We start from the raw sequence: 19,383 nt of genomic DNA on the forward strand, positions 1-19,383 counted from the left end.
CTGTTGTGGTATAGCTTATTTCCCCTCGAATAAATACAATTTTGTATTACAATGTTTATGTTAGTAGCTGATATTTCTGAGTAGGAACTGGCTGGTTAGTGGGGTATAAATTTATCGACTTGTCAAAAAAGTTACAGAAATCATGGAACTATTTTTCAACGCTGCTTGGTGTGCTACAAGACATTTATAAGAGCCATTGTTTTTTATTATTATTATCAGAAATACTCATTTCAGTTGGTGTTAGTTGGAGTTAAACTTGACAAAAGACTAATATTTTACCATCAGTGTTACAATCTGTTTCTTCCTCTGCCCTCCACGGTGTGTCGGCTCGCAGCTGCAGGCCGCGTCCGACCGTTATGTCGCGTACGTGACGTGTGACGTCAACGCGTCAGCTGGCCGAATGTTTACATCCAGCAGTGGTGTGTTTCTGACTGGATCCCCTCCAACAACAAAGGGCTGAATACACGGGAAAAACGCAACGATAGGGAAAAACAGTCGGCGTTTTCTCAAGGTACAACGTTTGTTTTATCGGGTGTCAACGTGCAGGCACGCGGATATTCCGTTGTTTGTCAGCGGAGCGCGAGCAACCTCGCTGTTGTCATTCTTGTCTCGATCTTTCTTTTTCAGGGAAGACGGGATTGCGGTTGTTTCCATCTGTGTTAACCTTGCCAGTGCGTGGCAGTCCGTTAGAAATGTCTTACTTCGTTGTTGTTGTTCGTATCATATGACTGCTAGATCGAAAATGCTCGAATGCCATTGTTTACACCAAATTTGTACACCTTGAATGGCGCAAACAATACCAGCCGCGCCAACGTGAACATATGCGGTTGATTCACACCGTCTTCAGTTCAATGAGATGGCAGCTGTGACAGCCGAGGCTCGTTAAAAACTATACCAGTGAAGGAGTGGTAATACTAATTCATTACCTCAGCAACTGATTTGTGAAATATAAATAGCACTGTTTCCCAGGAAGTGTGTACCCTACTAGCCTACTAAACCAAATAGTTTGTTTGAGAATGGGTTACAGTGCCATCCCGTGGCTAGCTGCGTTAGCTTGTGTATTTATAACAAATCATTTATTAAAATATCCACACAGCAGTATTCATTTGTCCCCTTTGCTTCAAGTGGGTGCTCAAGTCGTATACGGTGTCTTGTGAATTTTCTCAGGGTAATCCGCGTCTGACAGCGTCCTCCTCACCTTAGCCAACTGGCATCAAAGGCGGGAGGAGCAGCACTATTTAAATGGCCAGGGTCCTTTTGTTCTTTTATTGCCTTGTGACATGACATGGCAAGCGTTTGGCCATCCTGTGATTTCTGTCTCTCACTTCTTTTGGCATTGCTCTGTGGTGCTGTTTTTAACACCACCCTGAACCACAGCCACTGCAGCGGCGTTTACCCCTAGTGTGCTCCTGCCAAAAGTTTCATTAAGGTCTCTAAATTTGTTTGGTTAAGTCCGGTCAAGTTTTTTTGTGCAGCTTTTAATCATATTTGTGGTGTTAAAGAGCTTCACATGAGCCACATTTTGAAACAGTGGTTTGGCCACTACTTTGGGAGGCCAGGCATGTAATCCTTAAAACCCAACAACATATATGCTTCAATTGTGGTTGTAAAATAGCCCAGATAAAGGATTTGGGAAAGTGGTAGGAGGCAAAATCTGGAGAAACTGATGCATATACAAGGTATGTTTTATCCAAAGTGTCTGTCAACATTTATCAAACAGATACAGATTGTGTTCAGTCCCACAGCATATTCTTGGAAATAACTGTAAGTCCTTTATGAATAACCTACAAGAAAAGGATTGTAGGAGTTGTGTGAAATGTTGCAGATAAGGTGTGAGGATTCATAGTTGAAAGTTAAATCTTCATCATAATTCAGCTTTCACTACCCTTGATATTGCTCAATAAACAAGTGATTATGGTGCTTGGGAATGATTTTCTGAAGCATTGTAAACTGTGATAAAGTTTGATAGTGCACAGGTGTTGTAGGCTCCACCGACCTCAATTTGGCTCTTTATCACCATGGTACCATGGCAACAGTGCCATGATAGAAATAAATAAATAAACCAAGCAGGGTTAAGCAATTGTGGAAACACTTGACTCCAAACAAAAATACACATCTCATAATAATGGACATTCACAGTCTGTTGCCCTAATCAACAATCAGATGTCATTGTATTTAGAAACAACAGGGATTTTCCTCACCGTCCTGGTAATGCTTGCTGACAGTGCTTATTGTAGGTTTGTTTGGAAGAGGTTTGTTTTGTTGACAAAAGGCACAGAGTACTCTTTGATGTTCAGAAATCCATTTACATCATGTTCAGCTTGTTTTAATCATCCTGTTCCTGTGTTTGTCTTCAGACAAGATGGGCGGAGCTGTGAGCGCTGGCGAGGACAATGACGACCTGATTGACAACCTGAAGGAGGCTTACTACATTCGATCAGATCTGGTAGAGCGGGCCTTTCGAGCAATCGACCGAGCTGACTATTACCTAGATGAGTACCGGGACAATGCGTACAAGGTGAGGGATGGGGATTGGGACCACTCAAAATTAAGTTTGTATGTTGTAATGCACAGTAGCAAAGAGAATCAGCTTCAGCACTTGGCCCTCATTAATGTTTGGTGGTCAGTGTACCAAAATCACAAAACAGCAGGGAGGTAAGAGATCGTCCTTCAGCTGGGAGGAGTGGGTTCAAGCTTTGGTGACAATATCCATCTGTCCTGCTGGAGTATCCTTGAGCAAGACACTGAATCCCTACCACTGCTGCTCTGTAGCTGAACGTGTGGTCTAATCACCCTGCAGAGACAGAATTTTGAGGTTCACACAGAGAGGGTTGTAGGTGCAAAGCAAGTTACAGCACGCAAGATTATATTATATAGTTCTGGAGGGGGACTGGTTATGGATGAGAAGACGTATTCTTTATTAGAGTTACTTGTCAGTGATTTGCATATATGAATATCAAGTTTGTGAGGACATATTGGTAGTGCACAATGTGCTCTGTAAGCTGAAACATAAGTTTTTGGGGGTGAGAAAAACTGCTGAACTTGTGCTAATGGTGCTAGGACTTGGCGTGGCGACATGGGAACATCCACTTGTCTGCTCCGTGTATCTACTCTGAGGTGATGGAGGCTCTGGATCTTCACCCGGGACTCTCCTTCCTCAACCTGGGCAGCGGCACTGGCTACCTCAGCACCATGGTCGGGCTCATATTGGGTATGTGGTAATGGCCGCAATCCAGGACAAAATGTCTGGATTTTCACATGGATTTGGCCATATTGGCTTTGGCGATATTGGCCTCCTGAATGTTAGAGAAACAAGCTTGTGACCAGGATGTGAAGTGTTGAAGTGTTCATGTAAATGTGGTAAATGCAACACTGTGGTGTCCTGACTGTTCCAGGACCATTTGGAGTTAACCACGGGGTAGAGTTACATGCAGATGTGATAGAATACGCCTACCAGAAGCTGGATTACTTCATCAAAACCAGCGAGAGCTTTGACAAGTGGGTTTCCAAAGAGTATTCAGTTTTTTTTTTTTTACAGTAGTTTTCATTCATTAGTCATTGGTGTGCAATGTTTGCATTGTTAATCATGCGGCTTTGTGTGTCTTTCTTCAGGTTTGAGTTCTGCGAGCCGTCCTTTGTGGTGGGCAACTGCCTGGAGATCCCTCCAGAGACCCGTCAGTATGATAGGGTGTACTGTGGAGCCGGGGTGCAGAAGGAGCACGAGGATTACATGAAGAACCTGCTCAAGGTGGGGGGCATCCTTGTGCTGCCCCTTGAGGAGAAGGTTGGTGTGCTTATTTTTTACCCCACTATCACCTCCTTGTCCACTTTTAGTCATTCGTAACTGTTTTTGTCCCCCACAATTAAATATCAAGGAAAGGTCTATGGACTGGACTCTGTCCTTTTTTCTTTCTGTCTGTCTGTCTGTCCACAATTCCTGAGCCTCTGTTGGTCTGTTTTGGATGACATTATGCAAATAATTTAGACTCTAGGGTCTGTCATTTTGAATATAAACCCAGTTGGCCCACAACAGTGCAAGCACCAGGCCAACAGGGCCCTAAGCTTGATGCTCAATATCTCAGACACTGCTGGGTGAAAGTTGATGAACGTTTGGGGGATGATGCAGCTTTCCATTTATATCAAGAATCCTCAAAATGAAACTGATTGTCCCTCCACAGAGCCGCCAACAGACCAGATAGTCCCTGTGGTTCAAGCAGCAATGTCTCAGACACAAACAGCAACAACAAAAACGTGATTACACCCAGGGCGACATGCACCAATCATAGGGGACATCTTGGTCACTGTTGGCCGGCTAAAGCAACCCAACATAGTTTGTGACCCCCTAGTGTTGCTGTAGTGCACACAAGGAGCACTGCTTCCCTGTTTTGTTTGCATTACATGTAGTTTCAACATACCATAAGCATGGGGGTGACATGCTCAGTGTAAACACAGCAACTTTCACAATATTCCAAAATGGGGCTTTGCAAGTGTCTTTTAAGATAGGAAATGCATTCAGCATCTTCAAAAATGTCAGTTTTCACACCAATGCCTCAATATAGCTAATAGTCCTTATTTTTTTATCACTTTGAATTTCGTTTCATTGTGAACATTTTGCCACTATGATGTCAACATTTTTGAATGGTGAATATTCCTTTGGTGGCACATCTAAGCCACGTGCAAAGAATTTAATTTGAATGTTGAATCAAATGCTAATGTACTCTACACAAACAATACTGTATCTCCTGATTTCAGCACTGTTGTAATGGTTTATATCCTGCTGTATTTTCTCCAGTTGACCAAGATCACCCGCACAGGCCTGAACAGCTGGGAGACCAAAAAGATCATCTCTGTGTCCTTCGCTCCCCTGGTTCTGCCCAAACACAGCACCAATGGCAAACCCAAGACTGTCCCACTGCGTGAGTCTCATTTCAAGCTTTGTTACCTGTGACAAGCTGTCAGAAATGTTGCTACAGTAAGACTCTTGTTATTTGTGCGGCCACACCATCACTAGCAGCATTTCATTAAAATACAACTTAATTAGAGTGCTAAGTTTTAAGGTTTGACTTCTGAATTCTGTCCACCATTTCTTATCACTGTCTTCTTTTCATCCTGTTTCTATGACTGTTAATTTCACAGCCATATACGAGGTGCGAACGTTACAGGAGCTGGCTCGCATCTCCATCCGTCACACCCTCAGGGTGACCACAGATAGCGCTGACAGCCAATCACGCGGCCGAGGCTCCTCATTCAGCGTTGGGAGGGGTCTGGCAGTGGCCGGGCTTCATAAGTATGGCCCCCGCTTCAAACGGCGGCGTGTCCACCGGCGCCACTGCAATTCCCTGGTTTTGGCCACCCGACAGGTGGTGGCCAGCAGCGGCATCGGCTCTGCTGCTCTGGACAGCAACAACAACCAGGGAGGACGAGTGGAGGAGGAAGATGAGGAGGAAGGAGAGAGGGAGGGGAGGCGGCAGCTGAGAGGCAGCAGGAGGGCAGGCAGAGGGGTGGTGGAAGAAGAGGAGGCGGTGGAGGAGGAGGACGAAGAGGAGGAGCAGGAGGAAGAGGAGGAGAGGGAGACGGGCGAGTTGCTTCGACCTGAGCCGGCTGTGAACATCCTGAGAGAGAGGATTCTGGGCCTGCCGCTGCCTGAACCACTGAAGATGTACCTGCTGTACTACAGGGAGAAATGAGCCCACTGGATCCTCACCCAGGTCTTGAACCGCAGACGCAACCACCAAGCCGGGGCTGAAGCCTCTGTTAACCCCACTACCACCTGTACAAGGCAGGGCACCAGGCCGCCCACCTTACTGACCCCCTCCTCGCCCTCCCCATCATTCATCCTCTCTACGACTCACTCGCTCACTCTCTCTCCCGCCGTTCCTTACTTGATTCATTTCCTGACTCTGTAGAGAGTCAGTTCAATTTGTCCCGTGGAGGGGGGGAGGGTTTTTCTATGCCGGGATAGAAACAATTCAGCAGTCTGTGTATAGAGCAGACACCAGATAGCTCACTGTAGCTCTCTCAGTCACACCAGACAACCAAACAGTCGCCGATGTACAGCCTGTGTCTCCTCTCTGTCCCTGCGAGCGTCCTTTCAGGTGGAAATTAGTAGAATCTGTGCATTGGGTCATAACACATATTTACTCTGATTATCTCTCTGCAGAGCTGTTCATTGCCAGCACAACCTGATAATAGTCACTCAGATTGTAAAACGGTATCTTGGCAGCGCTGAGACAAGCTACCACCATGGTTTAGTCTAGCAGACTAGACCGCTGTAACAGAGTCTGTGTGTATGTACACACTGTAGCACAAGAGGGAGAGAGTCCAGACGACTTTGGCGTACTTAGAGAAAATAAGACATTCTTCAGTCCTGCTCAGCTCTCTTCCCTCTCACTCTGAGCCCATGATTACAGTTGTGACCTATGAAGGGGGGGGTACAGGTCTTGGGGAAGTTGAGATCTGAAATATGATCGGACAAAGCTCTGACTTGTCCACATAAGGTGTTGTGTGATATGGACCAGTGGGAGGAAGGTATATTTTTAGAAAAGCTGATTTATTGGAAAGGATCACTAGACGTAGAGTCTGCCCATAGCTTGAGATTGTGAGTGAAAAAAAATGTAAATTGAAAGTTTTCAGCTGTTGAAGATGATGTAAGAAGGTCCAGTAGATTTTCTCCTTGGCCAGTTGTCATGATATTGTAGCTGCAACTAGGGAGTTTTGACTGTGATGGTGTAGCGCTTATGATGATTTCCAACCAGACCAGGGGCTTTGCCTTGAGCCCCCAATCAATTAGATAATTTAACTCGGCATTAAATTATCTGCGTTTCCGAGGGGTTGCCCTCTTGCTATCTATTTTCCTGGGGCATCAATAAAGGGTTTGTTTTTGTTTCAGGCATTTTTAGTTTGTTGAAATTTGATTGAATCGTTTTCCCATTTTCTATGCAGACGTTTCATTTTGTGAGTTCATCTTTGTCTCCTGACTTTGTTGCATGGGGATGCAACTGACCTAAACCCTGACGTGTGTATCCAAAGGCAACCCCAATGTTTTTCTCCACATCCCATCATGATCTCATAAAAAAAATAGAATGACCATAACAGAGTGTATTATTACTATCCAATACTCCAGTGTACATTCAAAAAACCAGCATGATAAAGATGTATAATGAAACAATTTTTCTTTTTGGATTGACAGCGTGCAGGTTTTTTGCCACCATCAACACATTTTGTTGATGTGTGCTAGTGCTCTATTCTTTTTCTTTTTTGGTTCTTGTATTATTAATATTTTGTTTTCAGAATTTTATTTGAGACTTGAAGTGGTGTATACACATGAATTTGTTGTCTGTTTTGATTTGAGAGCCATGAAAAAAAAAACATTCAGACGTTTTGATGAATACAAAAAAACAAAGAAAAAAAAAAAACAACCTATGGACATATTCTGTTATAGTTTCTAGTTAGATGGGGCATTATTCCTTTGAACTATTGCATTGGTACCAAACTTTCTTCTCCCTTCTGTGCCAAACTTATGTTGCATGGACTCTGAAATTCTCTTTGAACAGCAGATCAACAGCAAGTCACTCACTAGAAGAAACAAACTGACAGTCGGATCATTTAAAAAAAAAATAAAAAAAATACTACTAGCAGTGGTGAAATGATGGCCTCTTTTCACGAGTCGTCTTTTAGTTTTTAACGTGATAAAATGTGATAGTTACAGCCTTAAAACTTTCCCACGCTGATTTGGAAGGTAGATTCTGCAGGATGAATCAGCGATGAGTAACAAGGTGATCTCTGCACAACACAATGCAGAGGCGCCTACATGAGCAGATACAACTGGAGCTCATTGGATTAAAAAAAAAAAAAAAAGGTGCTGTTATCACGATACTGCGGGCTTTGCATAAGTAGTGGTGATAAAGGTAATATATCCATCTCCAGTAAAGGAATGGGAGGATTGCGTCTTTATGAAGCTATTAAAATGAAATCCCTTATAATTCCTACTAATGTTTGATATCATGCTTCACTTTTTTCCCCCCTCCATTCTGCCATTTTTGCTGCTGCTGGATCTACCTTTAAGTACTGTACGTAGGACCATTCCTTCCTTTGACTTCAAATACCATTCATGTTCATTTGTTGTGCAGTTGTGATTCTCTGCTGAATGTATATCATGTTGTAATTTTTGCACTTAACATCAAGTTTTGGTAAGGATGACCCGTCTGTTTTTCAATTTCAGCTGTATTATTGACTGCTGTTAATAAAGTCCATTATACAAAACATAGTCACAAGTGTCGTTGAGTGTTGTATTATTGTTGTGTCTCATGTTTTGGTTAACAAAGGCAGCACACCCTGGTATGGCGTCTTCATGCTTTAAAAATAATGTTTGCAGGTTTTTACAGGGTTTAGAGATTTGCACTTACTTGATAGTGTTCTTAAATGAATAAAATGTACATCTTACAGGTCACACTTTTGCATCAACAAGCCAGTTTTTCACTATTAAACAGTGACTAAAGAGACAGGACACACCATCATTTTGTCATCATATAATCATCTTTAATAACCAAAAGAAACTAAACAAGTAAAAGACACAGCCGGCCACATATTGAAGTGCACCAGCATAATTATCATTTGGCTACAAAACAATACCAGCACATAAAACTTGGTCACAAAAGTCTTAGATATGGAGTTGGGGTCCAGTGGTGTTGCCATGGGATAAATATGCAAAGGTCTGCATTCAAATTAAGACATTCACATTTTGGTTACCAAATTCCTATATGGATTAATGAACTATGAATCAAGCTTGCTAAAATCATGCGGTTAAGTATACGACACTGTAATGTTATGGTTTCCTAAAACAGATCTTATTTCAAAGAGATTATCTTTGTATCTCGATTACCATATGACTTATGAGGCTAAATGTACAGGACACGTTCAAATACTCGACTCTGACATGGATAAATGTCACACTTCTCTCTCTCTCTCTCTTTTTTTTTTTTTTAAATAAGCACAGCCTCCACTTTCCCAAACAACACTGCGCAACAGTTGAGCCAAACTGTCATCTTGCGACATGTTAGTCAAGTGGAGGTCTTTCTAAAGCCATTTTAAGTGTGCACAAACAAACAAAAAAAATAAAATAAAATCTGTACCTTGTGGAAAAAAAAAAAAGACGTGATGCAAAAAATAAAAATTTGCACATAACTTTAAATTACAGAGCTCCAAAAATAAAACAATAGTCTATTTTAAAGAAAAACAAACTGAATAAAAAATTTATCTACATCTGTTTATAAAAAATGAAAAAGATGGTAATAAGTTAGATTTTTTTTTCAATATGGAAACCCATTTACTATTTTTTTTACATCTGCAAAAGTGACTGAGGATTGCCTATCAACAAGTCTATATTTATTGTTACATATATAAATACATAAGGTATGCAGGCGTGGGTAAAACAGCTTTTGAAATCCTTTTTTTTGTTTGTTTTTTCAAAGTACTTTCAAGGTTTCTGCTCTTCTATTAGGGCCACTTAAACTGATGCTCTGATGGCTCTTATGCAACAGACGAGATCAACTGCGCACAGTGTCAGTGTTTCTAAGGATTTCATCTGCCATTTGTCCCAGGCCTGATGCAATGTCACAGTGGGCTGAGGAACCCTACACAGTAGCAGCAAGCGGGCAGCACACCCCTCACAGTTTGAGAAGTGTGGGGAACAGAGAGCACCAGAGACATGCAGTCTGAACAATGGAGATTACAACTGCATATTGTCCACCTGGAGGCATACAAATGTAATGGTTTGTGTGTTATATGCTTTATAGTCTGTAGGATTTGACTGAGCTTTATGGCACCCCGGTATGTAAGAGTTTTGCACTGCATCAGGATTTAGTGTGGACACTGTTAGACCGATCAGTTCATTCCAAGGACCACTCAGACTGGTAAAAAGGTTGATGAGGTAAATATGGAAGGGGGAATATGTTTCCACCTCTGCTCCACTTGCCTTCCCTTCCTGTGGCCCTTCCCCCAGATGCCTGGGGGTAAGTTGGTTGCAGTGTCCAAAAGCTCTGCCTCTCCATCTAAGATGTGTACTTAATTTGGACTGAAATGCTGGGACTGTGCCGCTGCAGGAATGAATAAACGCAGCGATATCTCGGTTGAGACAAACTTAAGTACACACTTTGAAGAAAGCAGCAGAGATTAAGGACACGGATAAGGCACCTTGGAACCCTGATGAATCTGAGGCATGCGACAGCTCAGTTAACATCGCAGTGGATTTTAAACATACCGCTAAGAGATCTGGTGGCCAACCTGCGATACGTGCGACCCGCAGTGTATCCTTCGTGGGTGTTTGTGTGTAAGTGTTGAGCTCTCTCCCATAGTTCCCCACCTCCATCTTGTGCGCCCCAGGAAGAACAGCATCTACTGATTACAGCAACTCGTGACAGAGGCTAAGTCTGTAGTGTGCTTCGCTTTCTGGCCTGTATGCTTATGACCACATAGATTCAGTTGTCAAAGACGAAAAACACACACACACACACACACTCACACACACATAAAAACTTAAAGCACTGCTCTACCATTTACAAATGTCCAACCACAGAAAAAACAAATATAACAGCGCAGTATCATGTAAACCTAAAAATGTCAGGAGACGCAAACTTAGACACACACACACACACACACATACATACATACATATACATGGCCAGACCTACAGAACCACACAGATGAACACTTACAAACACACAGCCTTACAAGACAAGTACAGCAGAGCTGCCTAGTCCAGGTGTCTTTATCTCCCCCTACAGTACGTCCACACTTAACAGAGAGGACTACAAACTCCAGCATGTCACACGGATCTGGGAAGATATGAGGAAGAAGTGCATTGTAGATACTGCAGTTCATCAAAGGGGGGTTCAAAGCCCACCTTCATTTTTTTCTGTACATTAAGAACATTGTGAAGTATAGATCATAAGACTGTTGGCATTCAAGCCAAGTGCAGGGAAAGGTAAAATCAGTGTTAGAGTGTCGTGACTTGAGTGTTCGTGCGAACTGGACATCATCATAGTGTACTAACTCAGGGTAAGCATGACTGGTTCAACCCCCCACCCATCCCCCAAAAAAGGCTAATAACAGTTAATGGTCTTGTGGTTAAAATGTAGATAAAAACTATAAAGCAGCATGATTCTAAGAATTTTCTCACTTGCAGTCGGTAGAAAACTGATGTCTTGACTTTAAAACAACAACAAATACAAATCCCCAACAAAACCCATTCTCTCAAAGTTTCGGGTCCCAAAGTGTAAAGGTGCAAATGAGTATAGTAGTGGTACGGGGCTGTCATTTGGGCACCAGGCCACGGGACTGTGGGTAAAGAGGGGATCCTGGACTGGATGGGCTGAATGGAGAGGTCGGGGTGCTCGACTTCTTGCCTGTTCTCGGTCGACTGGGTGAGAGAAAGCAACAAAAGATGATTAAAAGGAATGGTGGAAGAAAATGTTGTGAGCAGATGTGGTATTTTTGGTTCACTTTTACATGTAATCTTTTGCTCAGGGCTGGGTAAAAAAACTGATTTTCCAATTAATTGAGATGTTCATTTAAATGAGCCAATATTGATTATTCAAATCAAGAGACTGATCTTTTAATCTATTATTTTTTCCAAGGTATGAGTGAACGATTTTGCTAAATGTTATTTATAACACCTACAGTCCTGCAGATATCGTCTGCTGAACTCAGGGTTTCTACACTTATTTGTCATTTATATTCCAAAATTCTCCATTACTTTCTCGTAATGACATACTGTTACAAATTTCAATGACTGGATTTCTGTGGTATATCAGAACCAATTTCCAGAAAATCTCAGTTCTCCCTTCAAAGATTCTAGCTCAACTTGACAAGATTAACATCAAATTTCCAGGACTTTTTCATGGAGATGTTATCATTTTCCAAAAAAATTTCAGGCCTGTAAAACATATTTTCAATTTCCATGACTTTCCCAGGATTTTCATGAATTGTAGAAACCCTGTGAACTACTACCCTAAGGAAACCAGCACCATTAAGCCTCACGGCAGAAATCGTGATGCATTTTGGCTTTAAAAACCATGACAGGAGAGAGAAGTTGGGCAAAAAAAAAAAGCTATACGTAAGCCGCAAAACTGCTATCATAACATTCATATCTGAATAGATATGGAATCAAATTAAAAATCAGTGTCAGATAGAATCTGGAAATCAGTGTCAATACCCAGCCCTGTTCTTCCCTTTGTTTGCTGATCAGGTTGCCAAGAATAAGCAAGGAGTGTAACTAAGTGAACCTAACTGTGCCACTGGCGAAAACACTTACCCGGGCTTTGGTTTCTTGAGGCTGCCACTGGCGCTGGCAGGTGGGGTCGGTCCCAGGCTGTGGAAACCCGAGGCGTCTACCTGGATCTCGTCCTCATCCCTTAGAGCGTCCTCCAGAGCCGCGGCCACCTTGGGGGCGATGACTGGTTCCTCATACTCCTTAGTAGTTCGAGCCGGCAGATCCATCTCCAGCATCAGGATGTTTTCAGCCTGAGCAGGGGAAACAGGAGAGAAGATCAGGAGGTCAGTTTTACCTGAGACGATCGTGTATCACAGGTGCATTTCTGGAAGTGTCAGCAATGAAAGGTAGCAGTGTTTCCTCTACACTCCCTCAGCCGTGGTGTACCACCACAGCAGGAATATTAGCCCCAATAAACAAGAAATTAACAAAACTTATGATGCATCTCAGTTTACCTCAACAAGCACAAACAAATATTGGCCCAGTGTGCCAAAGTAGCTCTATTAAACACAATCAACTAAGTGTCCAGATCTATCAAGTTGCACTGCCAGAATCTGTGACTGACAGTGATGGACATGGAACGATTACCAAAAATCAGCTACTGCCACCATGGAATATAAATGGCACCACCTGTTATAAAACAGCCACAGAGGAAACACTGAAGGTAGCACATGCCTTCAGACAGACTGAGAGGTAGGGTGAAGCAAAATGAGGTGTTACTGTGGGTGTTTAAATGTCATGGGTTGAACTATTTGCTTTAAAAAAATACAGTAAATAGCTGCTGGCACACCCACTGAACAGTGTTGGTGAATGTCACTTTTAATAACCTATTATATTATGTCAGTGCCACTAAAAGTAACTCGTTATGAGAAAAGAGAAGAGTGACACATTAAAATTACACTGTAACATGTCTTAATGTTACAGTCAATGTATGGCATAGAGGTTTAATTTTTGCTTTTATGCCAGCAAAAGAATCAGGATAAATTATCTACAGTAACAGCTTGCTTGTTTGAAAAAAGCAACTCAATATTTGATTACTTGAACTGAAAAACTCATGTGCCAGTTTACTAGTTACCACTAAAACAGTAATATGAGTACTTTAAAAGGCGTTTCTTTGTAACACGCTACGCCCCACACTGTTTGCTGAAAATTTGTTAAAATGCTTTATATTATACCTGGTCTCCTCTGTACCTTGTAATCCCTATTATTTATTTTATTTGAATTATATGTCATGTCAGGAACAATGCGTTGTGCTGTTTTGTATTGTCTGTGCTTGATTTAAGTGCCTCAGCTCAACCTAAGTGGTAAATTCAGTGGAATGAAGAAGAGATGAAAACTGATGTCTTCTCTATGCATAAAGACCATTCATTGTGAGGGTTTTTGTGTGAGTGAACATGTTTAGCGATACAAAAAGAAGGCGAGTGGCAGAACAGCTTACTTTGTATCTGATGTCAGGCCTCATGATAATGGCCATCCGTGCGTGGTGACTAAGAGGCCTCCTGTAGCCCACCGCTGACACCGGCCTGGTCATCATCTGATGGTCACTGAAAGATACATACAAACAGTGTTACGATGCACACACACTCAAGAAGAAATGTGTTGTGCCTCATGCTTCTCTAATACACAATTCTCCATAACGTATTAGAGAACTTTAATACAGCATGTGCACTCACAATGAAGCACTTTGTTTAAAGCTGCCTAATTTTAATAAGAATGTCCCAAAAGGAGAGCATGGTGTATTCTGTTACGTACTCCTCTATACGCGTGATGGGCTTCATTTTCCAGTGGTCATCTTCCTCATCAATGAAGACCCTGTTGATAATCTTGTTCTTCTCCTCCAGGGGAATGAAATTCTCAATGATCAGATGTCTGAGGAACAAAAAGTAGATCAGAAAGACAGTCACAGACAGATGAAGGCGAGACAGAAATAGGCACTTAAAAACAAATGAAAGAAGCACATAGACGGGCCTACATACAGAGAGGGAATTCAGGTCAGTTTTGCTGGGTAATTACACTGAGGCAGGAAACCTAATGGTTCAATGCAGTCATTCAGAGATGCTATAAGTAATACACCAGGATGTCTGGGGCATTACAAGGCCTGGACAGAGCAAGTTCAAGCATAAAACACAACAAAAGGATAACAAGAAAATGGTAATGCATCCGTGGCTCAGCAAACATAGCATTCTTTATTTTGCTGTACATCACACACAACCACCTTCTTTGCTATTTCTCAGTCTCAAGCTCAAATTCTTATAACAAAGAGCATGCAATGGAGATAAACATATTCCTCCTCCTTCACCAGCAGATTAAGAATATCGATCATCTCTCCCCAGTGTCTTCCTATTCTACAAGTAAAATTATATGCAGACTCCATACTTGAGCTTGAGCTCCCTGGTGAGCTCGTTCTGGGTCTGTTCCAGCTCCTGACGCTCCTTGATGTGTGCCTCATGGACGTCGTGTATCTCTGACTTCACTGCCTGCAGCTTGGCAAATAGCTGGAGGACAGAGAGAGAGGAACAGGAAGGGAATAGAGTTGACCAAAAAGGAAATGGAGAGAGATGGAGGAAAAGGTGTAATTAGAAAAAAATACCAATATTGAAAAAAAAAACAAAAAGGGAGAAAAGAGCAGGAGCCAGGGTTTTGATTCAAGTGCTGGATAGTCAGTTTATAAAAATATAGCGTTGGAAATTGGGCTGGACGTGCTTGACAGTCATTACTTTAAATATGGGAGATTCAAACAAGACAAAAATATATTCCTGTATGATTTGAAATATCTGCCCTACTTATAATGCATTTCATTACCAGGTGCATAAAGCCTCACAAGAGCATCAAACTTTCAGGAAGACAAACATTCACCACTGACTATGGCTGCCAGGTGTGGAAACATTGTAAATAATACCACAGGCTGACCAGAGACTGCCTGCTGCCTGTTTGGATGGGTGAGAGGAGGGAGAGCTGTTTCCCACACCAGTGAAGGTAGGCGGACGCTACCTTTTTCAGCTTCTTTGTTTTGATGTCGACCTCCTGCTGCAGAGAGCTGTAGGTCTCCTTCAGCTCCAGAGTCTCCTCGTCACGACACTCCACCTGCTGCTGCATCTCACGCTCTCGCCGTTTCTGCAAACACATGCACACGAACGCTCATTGTGCATCAAGAGCCTGTATGTGTGATCAGGCCACATTAGTCATTGCTTGAAAGTGAGGTAGTCGTCTGGCATGCAATCTGAAACAGTCAGCCAAGTGAGGGATACTGTCCGTCAGCATAGCAAATTAAGTTCCAACAGGGTGATTCAAGGCCCTGGCAAAGCAAGGGACTTGACTGGCCAATCAGAGAGGAGCATTCAACAGAGACTTGTAATACTGACTTATTATAACAAGCTGGAAAAAATAATGGGTTGGACATTCCCACCAACTACAGCAAATGCTGGTAAATTCTGCCCTGCTGGTAATTTCGTCTACTTTCACAGTCACTTTGGCAGGTAACTACTGTCTAGTGATTACACTCCAAAATGCTAAAAGCTGCACTTAGCTTAAATTATACTTGGCTGATAAAAAATAGAGTAAGTGGCTGATTATCAGCCTCTATTGCCAATGAAAAATAAGATTAATTCCTGCTGTGGGCAACACCATCATAATCACTCTCCGTCATCAAGGAGCATATCCCATTGCAGCATTGCCAGTCAAAACATCTATCGTGTGCACGACTTGTATTAATGCTTTCCTTTCACTGTGACCTTCAAATGCTGCAAGAGAGAGAAGAGGAAACGGCTGCATCATCAGATGACCTGAGTGCAGACGTAGCTCACAGCTATACCTGCTCAGCGATTTCCTGTCTCTTCTGCTCCAGGATTCTCTGCTGCTCATTGGTGTGATCCACAATGTTCTTTCCCCCCACCAGGAGCTTGCTCTCCATCGCCTGGTTGGAGGAAGAAAAAGAAAGGATGAGACAAGGTGCAGACACATGACGGGAAAAAAGAGGGTTTTCAAGTGGCATAGTGAATTTCAGTACAGGGAAATAAATACTAGCCAGTGACGTAGGGGTGGTCAATATATCAGTATTATATTCATATAACATTCGTATAGCGATAGACTACATATGCTATACGTCTGTGATTTTGGATATGCTGTGATATGGCATAAGTGTTGTTGTTTCCTTGGTTTCAAAGGCTGTATTACTGTAAAGGGATGCAATATTCTGAACTTATTAGACTGTTCTAGCTGTTCTGTTATTTGCCTCTTCCTGTTTGGTCATCAGATCCACATTAGTGATGACTATCAAAAATCTCACTGTGTAAATATTTTGTGAAAGCAGCATGAGTCATGCCTACAATACTGTGACAATATAACTACAACAACTAGGAGGTATGTGGTCAAAAATAGCAGTATTTGATTTCATCTACATTGCCCAGCCATACAGTAGAGTGTTAGTACAGGTCAAATTCTTGTTAGGTTTATGCAGAAGTTACAAGCACATACTGGACTGACAGGTGTACATCAACTCTAGCAAAGTCTGCTTACCTTGACCTTGGCAGCAAGCATCTCTCCTGCCTCCCTCTCTCTCTTCAAATCTTCCATTTTCCTCTCCTTTTCTTTTAGCAACCTGAGTTTCTCCTCAGCCACCAGACTGTGATCCTCCATGATGGCCTTTCTCTCTCTCTCCAGCTTCTCCTGCTGCTCTCGCCAGTAATCCCCTTTGTCATCCCCTTCCTCCTCATCATCCTCTGTCTCACCCTCTTCCAGAGACTCCTCGTCTGCTCCTTCGCCGACCCTCCTCCTCTGCCTCCTTCTCTTCTTCTTCCCTGAGCGCTTCTGTAGCTGCTCCTTAAGCCTTGCGATCTCCTCCTGAAACTCCCTGAGCAGAGCGTCTTTGGGGTCCTCATTGATGCGTGGTTTGTTCTTGATGTTCTTGGCCCGGTTGGAGTAACGCAGCGTGGTCAGGGTTTCCTCCAAGTTGTAGGAGGCTGGGCCAATGTTGGCAACCATGACGGTGCGCGCATTGCCGCCAAGCGAGTCTTGCAGCAGACGGGTGAGTTTAGAGTCTCGGTAGGGGATGTGGGTGCTCTTGCCATCCACCAGAGCTGATATGACATTCCCCAGAGCAGAGAGCGACAGGTTGATCTTTGTGGCTTCTTTGAGCCTCTCTCCCTGAGCGCCGGTCTTGGTTTGCCTCTCACTGCCGGCCAAATCAACCAGGTTCAGCTTGCCCACTCTGATATGATTCTCCCCATCCACGCCGAGCTCACTGCACTCAATGGTGATGACAAAGATGGCGTGAGAACGTGAGCTGTGTTCGTTCATGTTGGTGGCACCGACTGACCGGTTCTGATTGCCCACAGTCATGACGTGTTCAATCTCCCGTACACTCTTAGTGACAAATGATGAGAGGTCCTTGACGTACACTCCTGTGTCAGGCCTCTCTTTGAGCTCAAGGCGACGTGACTGGTCCTTGGACAGCAAGTCTCTGATCTCCTCTTGGTAGATCTCTAGATATGATGCTCTCACTAGATACTGCTGATTCTGGGAGCGTGAAATGTGTGTGAAGATATGGTCGAATGAGTTAGGGATCACCCCCCTCCGTTCTGGGTCATTTCTCACCCCTTCCATGGTGTAGGTCTTCCCTGTGCCCGTTTGCCCATAGGCAAAGATGGTCCCATTAAACCCTAGAAGAACTGACTCCACCAGGGGCCTGAAGGTTTCGTCATAGAGATCCACTTGTTTAGAGTTCCAGTCATAGACTGAATCAAATGTGAACACTTTGGGGTGCTCATGGGCTGAGGCCTCCCTGGGGTTCCTGACAATAATTTGGCCCAATTTGACATCAACGGATACCACCCTCTCAAACTTGGCCGCCCGTTCCTTCTCGTTCATAGGCCGGCAGCGGACCACCACCTTGACTGACTCTGAGCTCTTGCTCTTGGACATGTTGAGGAGTGGCTGACAGCCCACTTCCTGGCACTTTATCCCCTCTGTGATCCAAGTGCAGCTTCAGTTACACTTCAGTGTCAGAAATGCCCACATGAGAACCTGTTAATAAGACATAATCAATCCCTGGTAGCAGCATACTAGCAAGGGCATTATTTTCATGATGAGGCATAACCTTGATAGGTCACTCAGTATTACATGGAAATGGAGATCTACCACATAAGAGTCAACATAACACAAAGCCACAGTTTACTACAGACTCATCACACTGATCTAGCTATACCAACACAGAACCGATAATAACCTGCACTACAGCTCAATCACTCCTGGCCTTGACAGCTTTTACATTTCTTGCAAAAAAAAAACTGCTAATGGTCATGATTTGTAGTTGTGAGTCATATCACACAACATCAACTCCCATCACGATTAACGAGGTTAAATGTAGCTGGTCAACATCCTAACACTGGACAGTAACGTGCACAAGCGACTCTACTGTTTAGCTAGTACGCCAATACCACAGCCTAATTTAGCTACCCTAGCTAAAATTAGCCCAATCGCCGGCAACTATGAATTAGGTTAGCTCAAAGTCGGACCTTCCTGTTATCTCAAGTGACAACGGTTGGTATCACTCTGCTGACTTTAGCAGGCTCGTAAACTACGCATCTTAGGCTAACTTACCTACTTCATGTTGGAAACGTTTCCCAAGCAAACCTGTCAGATAACATTGGCGAATGCAAAGTGTCTTCAGACAACAAGATCGGCCTAGCAACGGCAAACACTCCGGTTACCTTACGAAGCTCCAAGTCTGGTAGCACCAACGTTACCTGGCTAACGCTAGTGAGCCACCAGACAATGTTTCTGCCGCCACGACTAAGATAACCTAAAAATTAGACACGTAAAACCACTGCAAGTGCTTCTCCGCGTCAGGTTACAGATGCAATAACGTCCATTAAAAAAATCATTAATTACCAGTAGTCAACATTAGCTAATCCAAGGATCCCGGTCAGCCATTAGCCACCGCTCATCCGTGAAAAAAAACGGTCCCGAATGGGGTTGCCACGTCTACTTAGTAATATCCCTCCAAATGGTATGGTTGATTATCGCGTTTTACTTATCCAATCAATTCCTTTGGCTGCAGATGAGCGTGCGTGATAAAATTAAACTTATAATACTGAGAACAGACATATTTAATCGTT

The 19,383-nt window shown here is 43.1% G+C and overlaps 2 protein-coding genes across 5 annotated transcripts; one reads left to right on the forward strand and one right to left on the reverse strand.

Moving 5' to 3' along the window:
- Positions 1 to 398: 398 nt before the first annotated feature.
- On the forward strand, positions 399 to 7,883 carry pcmtd2b (protein-L-isoaspartate (D-aspartate) O-methyltransferase domain containing 2b). Of its 2 annotated transcripts, none has more exons than XM_030055187.1 (7): positions 399 to 511; positions 2,358 to 2,518; positions 3,061 to 3,211; positions 3,396 to 3,498; positions 3,613 to 3,784; positions 4,793 to 4,916; positions 5,137 to 7,883. In XM_030055187.1, the coding sequence occupies exons 2-7, from the start codon at positions 2,363 to 2,365 to the stop codon at positions 5,685 to 5,687; spliced, it is 1,257 nt and encodes a 418-aa protein (XP_029911047.1). In that variant the 5' UTR covers positions 399 to 511; positions 2,358 to 2,362; the 3' UTR covers positions 5,688 to 7,883. The 2 variants fall into 2 exon arrangements, with proteins under 2 accessions (XP_029911047.1, XP_029911046.1); XM_030055186.1 differs by lacking the exon at positions 399 to 511 and adding an exon at positions 1,249 to 1,679.
- A 1,015-nt stretch (positions 7,884 to 8,898) lies between these two features.
- On the reverse strand, positions 8,899 to 19,292 carry kif3b (kinesin family member 3B). Of its 3 annotated transcripts, none has more exons than XM_030055559.1 (9): positions 19,157 to 19,292; positions 16,784 to 18,289; positions 16,080 to 16,181; positions 15,260 to 15,382; positions 14,645 to 14,763; positions 14,021 to 14,137; positions 13,707 to 13,812; positions 12,311 to 12,519; positions 8,899 to 11,416 (listed from the first exon to the last, which is right to left on the reverse strand). In XM_030055559.1, exons 2-9 carry the CDS (start codon positions 18,185 to 18,187, stop codon positions 11,311 to 11,313), a joined length of 2,286 nt encoding a protein of 761 aa, XP_029911419.1. In that variant the 5' UTR covers positions 18,188 to 18,289; positions 19,157 to 19,292; the 3' UTR covers positions 8,899 to 11,310. The 3 variants fall into 3 exon arrangements, with proteins under 3 accessions (XP_029911419.1, XP_029911421.1, XP_029911420.1); XM_030055561.1 differs by lacking the exon at positions 19,157 to 19,292 and adding an exon at positions 18,976 to 19,119; XM_030055560.1 differs by lacking the exon at positions 19,157 to 19,292 and adding an exon at positions 18,866 to 19,119.
- Positions 19,293 to 19,383: the final 91 nt, after the last annotated feature.

This window comes from Myripristis murdjan, chromosome 7 (assembly GCF_902150065.1).
Source record: "Myripristis murdjan chromosome 7, fMyrMur1.1, whole genome shotgun sequence".
Classification (NCBI taxonomy): domain Eukaryota; kingdom Metazoa; phylum Chordata; class Actinopteri; order Holocentriformes; family Holocentridae; genus Myripristis; species Myripristis murdjan.